This window comes from Panthera pardus, unplaced genomic scaffold (assembly GCF_024362965.1).
Source record: "Panthera pardus isolate Hobbes unplaced genomic scaffold, ASM2436296v1 HiC_scaffold_16, whole genome shotgun sequence".
NCBI lineage: Eukaryota > Metazoa > Chordata > Mammalia > Carnivora > Felidae > Panthera > Panthera pardus.
Genome location: NW_026526721.1, coordinates 77,266,491 through 77,275,462, shown reverse-complemented (window position 1 = coordinate 77,275,462; position 8,972 = coordinate 77,266,491). Strand labels below are relative to the sequence as shown.

General features: G+C 45.0%; 1 protein-coding gene across 1 annotated transcript in view; it reads right to left on the bottom strand.

Annotated features, from left to right (window-relative positions):
* Positions 1–850: 850 nt before the first annotated feature.
* The window catches only part of P3H2 (prolyl 3-hydroxylase 2), a 148,765-nt gene continuing 140,643 nt past the window's right edge, over positions 851–8,972 (bottom strand). The window contains exons 14-15 of the mRNA XM_019463504.2: positions 6,351–6,491; positions 851–1,838 (exon numbers count right to left, since the gene is read on the bottom strand). Coding sequence (XP_019319049.1) covers positions 1,746–1,838; positions 6,351–6,491 — 234 coding nt within the window. The 3' untranslated portion in view covers positions 851–1,745. The remainder of the gene's footprint in view (positions 1,839–6,350; positions 6,492–8,972) is intronic.

Genomic DNA, 8,972 nt, shown 5'->3' with positions numbered 1-8,972 from the left:
AGCAAACAGAAATCTACCTTTTCAAAGCTCAGGACGTTTTAGCCCTAAAGTTGGGTTTAAAGTTTTTGAAATCACATGTGTACATAACGAACCCATTCCCGATTCTCCGAGTGTTTGTCAAAGTGAATCTGATTGTATTTGCACACATTTCTAAGATCGTCTTGTTTTTGTCTTTTATCTGCTTTGTAGTTTGAGTGAGAGGGTGGAGGGCATTTGGAAATGATTATAACCAATTATGTGGCTTTCAGAAAAGGAAACTGAGGCCCAGAAAGGGAAAGACGGTAGCTCTAGGTCACACAGGCATACTTGATCCAGCTGGGATTATAATCTAATGCTCCTTGGGCTCTCCCAACTGGAGCTTGGGTGGGAAACAGACGGCACATAACTCACTATGACTCAGTTTTTCAGTCTCAAAGGATGAATATGCTTATTGTCAACCACGATCATAAACAGCAAAAGAGTAAATGTGATTTTCAGAAAACGTTTTGATCTGCTGGCTCACTTAAGAACTACTCCTCTACCAGTGCCCATCAGAAGAGGCAGAGAATCTCCCACTGGTTAGCGGCACAGGCTCCCCCAGGCCGGAACCACCCAGGGCTCCACCCCAAACAATGTCTCTGAAGAGCTTCCTGAGAATTCTGGCCGCAGACCAGTGGTTCTCCGGACTAACACCGCTGCTAACCATTTCTGTTCCTTCAAAAATAGTGCTTCCATTTTCCTTGTGGCCCCAAAGCACCTGCCAGCAGAACTAGTCATGGCCCAATGGTGTCCCTGGGCTGTCCGCAAAGCCACAAAGCCATTCCGTGAAGACAAACCAAACATTTGGGAGAAGACAAATAAATGCCAAATGTTAGACTAAGGCTCCCTGTATTAAACAATCAGACACAAGCACAAATCTGTGAACTGGATAGCAGCAAAGATGAGGGGACACCGAAATACATGCAGGTGAATATTGGAATCAGTCAGAAATCCATCTTTCTTACGAAATGCCCCTTCTGGCCAAAGGACCCCACACTCAGGCAATGTGTGGGCGGTGCCCTGATTCAGGCAGGATTGAAGATTTTCTTCCTAAGTCACCGGGGTGAAGAGTCCTTCTACTTCAACCCACTGAACCACCTTTTAAAAGACGCAAGTCTGAGGGCAGTCCTTTCTGGAGCACTGTGGAGGATGAATAGAAGCTTCCAGTGTCACTTTGTTCTCAGGTGAGAATACCAGAGCCAATTAACTCCACCAAGGCCCTGCGAAGGCTGGGGCCCTCCGTCTTTTGCCATGCTTTTCAGAGCCAATCAGTGACGCATGAGGCAGTGCAGACCCCATTGGGGGCTCCTCAGACTCCAGCTCATGGCTGCCAGGACTGGGAGAGGGTGTTGCTCAAGGGCACAGGGCCAGAAAGGCTTCGCGTCCAAATCACACGCTAACTTTAGAACTGGAGCACGCATGAGAGGTGTAGTTTCGCCAAGAATGCGCTTATTCTTTCTGCTTCAGCTTTCGCATGTGCAACAAACGAGGTGTGTGTGTGTATGCACATGTGTGGGGGTTGGGGTGGGGGAGGGTTGATGACCCGATGAAAAACCAAGATAGACAGGCTGAGTGAGGCAAAGCAAGCATCCTCGAGAACAAAAGGGGGCTCTGGTGACTCGGATTAACCTGTTAATTTATACCATGGCTCTGTACAAAAATAAAAAGGTTCTCATAAGATTAACAATTTAAATAAATATCTGATAGAACTTTTTCTTTCCTCATTTTTATAGCTCATCTTTGGGGTTGATATTCAGTTCATGCTTCCTTTGTTGTTCTTGATCCAGAATTGCGATCACTTCATCGGCCTGTATTCGCTCCTACAAAAAAAGATAATTTACACATTTCTCTTACAAGAATCAGAATCAGCCCCAGTGGCAGGTGCTTCCCAAACACTTCCAGGCATCCATCTGTGCATAGATTGGTGCTAGATCCAGTTAAAGACTAAACCTCATCTCTGTCCCTCGACTGGTGCCTTCTGCTGACTGCCTCATGCCCTAAGCAATTACTTTCCAAGATTTCTCTTTGGCCAAGAAGTCTTGTGTATTCAACTGATCCATACCCTTTCTACTTTGTGGTTCCATAGATGTCTCCCACTCAGTTCTCAATCCGGTGTTCAGGTTGGAGTCAGCGTTTTCTGCCCCGCACACCTATGCTGGTCCTCCACATAAGTTCTCTCTGTCAGTGAAGACTGCCCCTGCTCACCATTTGCCCTAATAGCCCAGCCATGGTTCCTTGGGTCTGATAAATCACCTACTCCCCTCTGTTCTACCTCCTGTTTCCACTCCTTTTCAGTGCACATTACTGCTGCCTTAGTTTAGAGCAGGATTTCTCAACTGTGGCACTCCTGACATTTTGGAACAGATGATTCTTTGGTGGTGGTGGTAGGCTTGTGCCCTGTAGAATGTTTAGCAGCATCCCTGGCCTCTGCCCACTCCAGGTACCCAGCAGCACCTCCCTTCTGTCTCTAGACATTGCTGAATGTGCCCTGGGAGGCAAAATTGCTCCCACCTCAGAACCACAGGTTTAGGCTCTCTTCATCGAACTCAGCTTCCAAATCATATTCCCATTTCACACCCACTCACACATGCTTCTAATGGGCCTTCTGCACTTTAATTCGGACCCTGTCACTATCTGGTTCACAGCTCACAACCTTTACTTGGGTTCTTTTTACTTGAATTTTCAGGCCCTATCTTCTTGATGTGCTTATAAGGAGTTGCCCGAGTCAGAACTTTCTCTCTTCATTGGTTCTCCTTGCCTTCTCTTTTCACCTCACCTTGTTCTGTAACTTCCTGAGTTACCTCAAATTCCCCGAATGCAGCACTTTCCAAGAAATCCCTTGCCCTAGTCTAGGTTAAAGGTATTTCTGGATGCTTCCATCATATCCTAGGCATTCCCTTCTCCATCCATCAAACCATCAGCAGGCCCAGTTGGTATACTTCCAAATGGCACCTGCAGCCTTCCATGTTCATTCACCTTCTCTATCACTATTCTAGCCCACAACATGTAGGCCAGATGCTTCCTTTCCTGTACGTACTAGAGTATGACAATGTCTTTCCTATTCTGTAACTTCCTAGGTTGGGGGGTAAGTGGGGAGCAGAGGAGGGCACATGGCTTCCCCACCCCAGTTAGAATAGAATTCATGATTCTTAACTAGTTTGTCATGTCTGACTCCTCCTCCTCTGTGTCCCCTTTTCAGACCACTGTCCATCTTGCATTTGCCTACCATGTTCTGGCCACTCTGGATTTCTTGGTGTGTTAACCACTCCAAGCCACCTCTGATCTCTGGGCCTTTGCAACCTGGTCTCTACCTGGAATACTCTTCCCAGGACCTTTATCACAGTTGCCTTCTTCTTGTCACTCAGATGCCAACTCACATGTCACTTGTCTGGAGCACACTCACGATTTGTCACCTCCCCTTTACTCTCAAACCAGTTACCTTGCTCCCTCTTCCACACATCATTTCTCACCACCTGGACATCTCTCAATTATTTCCTATTTTCCTTATTTTCTTTTTCCACTAGAAGTTAAGTGCCATGAAAGCAGGAGAGCTCATCTTTTTGGTCATTCTTGTATTTCAGGTGCCCAGAAAACCCACTGACATTTGGCAAGGGCTCCGTTATATTTGATGAGTAAACACATGAGTGGATGAAGGGTCCCTTCTCTGCTTCAAGTATGTCTCTCTCAGCTGCATGCTAAATGCCATCTTTTCAATGAAGCTTTTCTCGTTTCCTCTTTATGTCCCCTAACATGTGCAACTGCCCCTAATAATTCTTACTGAATTTTACCTGGTGTTTTAATTACTTTAGCTCTTGCACTCAATCTTCATTCTGACCTCCAGCTCCTTGAAAACAGGAGTATGTCTTATGTAGTCCATGTTGCCTATTGCTGGCCCCTAGCACAACGCCTTGCGCAGCAAGTTACGGGAAAACTATTTGGTGGCTTGAAAACAAAGCCCTTTTTCCATTCAAGACCTCCGAATTGAAAATGACGCTTACATGAAGTCAACCCAAAGGACCCAATGTACGAAATAACAGAAACTAAACTGCTGTGATGCTAAGATGCCTGAGCGCTACTTCATGAACGTGGAAACAATAACTTGCTGCTTAACAAACTGATGTACAAAAATGGCACAGACTCTCAAATCTGACTGCCACGAGAGACATCCCAAATCGTATCTCTCCTGAACGGAAAGAAGTTCGTGAGCTGGAACTGCGTGTACAGGGAACTGAAGCTTCTGATATTGTACATCCTTAAGAATTTATGATGCTATCCACTCCTTGGGAATTGATACTTTCAAAACAATCTAGAGCACGTGCAGAAATCGGCAAGCTCTGACGACTCCTCCATAGGCTCTCCCTGCTCGGGGATTTAGTCTGAGAAGACGCACCGAACTCAGGACTCTCAAACTTTGTTGCATGTTAGAATTGCCCGGGGAGTTTTAAAGCTCCCCACACTCAGATCACATTCTGTATCAGTAAATGATCCCCAGATCCCCAGAATGTCTGAGGATGGAAGACAGATGCCAGTAGTTTGTAAAGCTCTCCGGGTGGTTCCAGTGCGGAGCAGAGCCTGAGAATCCCCTAGGCTAAATTTTCTAGTAGTTGCTCAAGAGGTTCTGGTCATTCCCTCCTGTGACCACTAGATGCCGCTACTGCCCGGGTTCTGGAGAAGTTTCCCAAAGCTCTCTGGATTAGGAAGGAGCCACAAGAATTTTCTTTGTATTAGTTTATTTTGATAGAAAATATCTTGGAAGAGAGGGCTGGGATACTCAGGAATGAAACAGACTGAATGTCTGTTCAATTGAACACTAAAGAAAGGAAGGAGTGTGATGATGTTCCAATAACATATGACCCTCCCTGTCTATTCATCTGTCTAGATTCCCTAATGCAGGAGTCTAGTGGTGGTGGAGTGAGGGGGGGGGGCGGTGTTGGCATTTCGGAGTGGAGAAGCACAAGCAAAGAATCACACCTGAGGGAGACTGTTCGGTGCCCCCTTGTAGTCTTCAGAACTATGTGCTCTGCCCCCCAACCCTGTCAGGACCACTCTTTTTCCTTTCAGTGCCTGACTGATGGCTATCATCTCGGTCAGGAGTAAGCGTCTTGATGTCCCCTACAAAACCCACACTGCTGTCTTCGATCTACTTCCTTGTTGACTTCTCCAAGCTCCTCACGGTCACAGACTATGTTCTGTCACCCTTGCACCCCCAGGGCCCCTAACAGAGTTTCCCGGGCACGAAGTAGATCTTCTGTAAATGAAGTATGTGAAAGAATGCTTACAGAACGTGGCCTAAAAGCCGTGTGAGTCAGACTTGATGGCAAAAAAGTATGAGGCAGAGGAATTAATTTTAAACAGTTTCTGACTAAAGTGAATCCAAGCAAGGTCTCTAAAGAGAAAGTTGGACAGAATGCCATTTTAAAGACTAGAATTTCAGAGCTTGTCAGTACTCGGGGCTGGAGGGGATGGAAGACTACGAAGTTTCTGTTTCCATTTCAGCATCCCATGGCAAGCTATTGCCGAGGCTTGGGCTGGAGCCAGTTAGTGACAAGGAGCTTGGTGCTTCCGAAGCATGCGACTCCACCAAAAGGTCATGACAATTTGAAAGTCATTCCTATGTTGAGCCAACATTTTCCTCTCATGGGCTTTTACCCATTGGTCTCATTCCTCTGAAGCCTCACAGATAGAGACTATTACCTCTGGTCAGGGCATCCAGAAGGACGGGATCACGGTCCCTTATTCAGATTGTCTCCTTCTAATGTAATAATAATATTTTAATAGCTAATGTTTAAGTTAATAATAAATAATAATAAACTTCCAGGTTCACTCATCATCTTCCACACGTGTCTCATAAGTTATTCAGTGCTCTTTTTAACGATTTGTTGAGAAAACAAATCAGTTTTCTGGTGCCCAGCAGAAAGCAGTTACTTTCTCCTGAAGCCACAGTTTGTAACTAAGCTCAAGACTAACTAGAGACTGCCAGCTATCACTCTGATGTCTATTTCCACAAACATTCACTTATTAGAACCCATCTGATCAAGAAATGCCTTCCGAGCCCCTCATCTTTCTCTCAACCTCACACTACAGGCATCAGAGGTATAATTGCTTCATCATGGATCTGAACAAGAAAATTTGAGCTTGCTTGGAAAACAGAGGCAGTGTTGGAAACCAGAAATAAAGGACTCTGTAATAACCTGGTTGGTTGATTGATTGATTTTTATGATCTCTAAGATCCCTGATGGGTGTGGAACAATGAAAGGACTTTCCGGAGAAATCAATCCAGGAAGCAGGTCTTCGGGCATCTAATTGTCCTTCTGAGTGGATCACATACTCACCAATTCTCTATAAAGTGGATCCAAGGTAAACCACAGAGCCACAGCGCACCTCTGGCCCTTGGTGACTGCCTTCACTCCATGCGGATTCTCTCCTCCGGAAGAGAAACTGATCATGCGCCCACACTTTGGTTTGATAGAGGCCTGAGTAAGAAAGTGAAAATTAGACTCTCAATTTCGTATCATGGGAATTCTATGACCCCTTTCTCTACCCTTCTATGGGATTATTTAGGTCAAGTTTTGCATCAAAGTAATGGAATCTTGGGGTTGAAATAGACATGGATTGGTTCAATTTCCTCATCTGTAAAGCAAAGATGAGTTCAAAATAATATCTAATTGAGTCACAAAATTATTCAGGGAGAATGGCGGGCACAGTCCATGGCACAGAACAAGTGTTCAATACATGCTATCCTATGGCTGGCAAACTCCACGAAAACAAAGTCTCTTTTATTCCTCCCCACCCCTACCCCCACCCCCGCCTTGAGTGTTAGCACAGTATCTGGCATAACGTAGATGTCTATTTCATATTTGTGGAATTGTGGGATGACAAAAACAAATCAAGGGGACATCTAGAGTGTGGTAGATTTTTATTATTGATCTAGGTAGGCTTTCCATGGGTGCACTCCTCCTCTGTCCTTAATTGTACATTTATGGTTTGTGAACTTTTCACAATAAAAGGGAAGTCTAGTTTCATATGATGCTTCAATTGCCATTACAATATGCCTGTCCAATGGTCCTCAGCACGTGCTTTAATCCTTCCAGTGATGAGAACACTCTACCCCTTGAGGAGACCTAGTCCATGGCGTCCAGGGCTCTGAAATGATCGACATAGTCCTTCCAAGCTTGTGCGTCACTCAGGTGAAACTGTTCACTAATGTTTAAGTAGAAGAGGGTAGAGAGAAAAGGGACACTGCTAGGGGAGCCTAAATGTTAGATCAAATAAGCGGGTTGTCCAAATCGAGTGAACTTAACCAACAGAATATAAGGGGCCTTGCTTCTGTATTTTAAGAAGTGCTTGATGTCAGTAGAATTAATTTTTCTTTTTTGAGAAACACAGAAACATTACTCATTCCATACTACAGCTTAGAAAAGTAAAGTAGGGGTGCCTGGGTGGCTCAGCAGTCAGTTAAGCGTCTGACATTGGCTCAGGTCATGATCTCATGATTCACAAGTTCGAGCCCCGCATCGGCCTCTGTGCTGACAGCTCAGAGCCTGGAGCCTGCTTCAGATTCTGTCTGTCTGTCTCTCTCTCTCTCTCTGCCCCTCCTCCACTCTCTCTCTCTCTCAAAAATAAATTTAAAAAAACATTAAAGGGGCGCCTGGGTGGCGCAGTCGGTTAAGCGTCCGACTTCAGCCAGGTCACGATCTCGCGGTCCGTGAGTTCGAGCCCCGCGTCAGGCTCTGGGCTGATGGCTCAGAGCCTGGAGCCTGTTTCCGATTCTGTGTCTCCCTCTCTCTCTGCCCCTCCCCTGTTCATGCTCTGTCTCTCTCTGTCCTCCCCCCCCCAAAAAAAACAAAAAAAAAACATTAAAAACATTAAAGTAAAAGAAAAAAAATGTTACTATTCTACTATTGGATAAGAGGGGCTCATTTTAACTAGTTATTTTCTGAATACATGCCCATTAGAAGAACTTTTGGTTTCCTTCACCTTAAAATGGGAGGCTATATTTTTTCACTGCCAGCTTCAGGAGGAATATTTGCAAAATTTCCTGAATCCCTTGGATACTACCTAACACAGGTACCCCTAGACTATAACCTACATATGAAAAGGTGGAGGGAGGTGTATTAAGGAGTCAGAAAGTCTGAGATATGTGTGTGTGTGTGTGTGTGTGTGTGTGTGTGTGTGTGTGTGTGTGTTAAAGGGGAGAGCAGAGAAAAGCAGTTGCTGGTTACTCTTCTATTCACAGTAATTGAGGAGTGATTTGTTTTTCCTGGAGAGAGTTGATTTCTTAAAATGCATTAAAATTTTTTTTTTAATATTTATTTTGAGAGAGGAGAGAGAGAGAGAGGGAGAGGGAGAAGGCAAGCAGAGGAGGGGCAGAGAGAGAGAGAGAGAGAGAGAGAGAGAGATACAGAATCCGAAGCAGGCTCCAGGCTCCAAGCTGTCAGCACAGAGCCCAGCCCGACATCAGGCTCAAACAAACTGTGAGATCATGACCTGAGCCGAAGTTGGACACTCAACTCACTGAGCCACTCTGTCGCCCCGAGAGAGTTGATTCCTTATGCAGCTTCATCAAGGTGACTTTTCTAAGGTAAATCTAGAAAGTTTGCTAGGTATTGGTGCCCTTGGCATCAACCTGATTTCATTTTTCTGGAGAAAGAATGTGTTTTACATTTCCACATAGAAACAGCAACATAAATGATACTTGGGACATATGAAGTCCAGTGGAAAGCCTTTTTAGACACACCGCTTTGAGATCTAGTTTCCAGTTTTCTGAGTGGCTTATGCCCTGGCGCTGGTAAGGATTCACTCAACCACACGTGGTTGCCAATGCTTCTGTGTGATTATCAAATGTCAGCAGTAACATTTTACAATATTGAAGAAAGTGTGTGGGGACAATTTAATGCTTTCTCCCTGATGGAATTGGGTGAATCGAAAGTACTTTTATACATGAAGAACTTGGG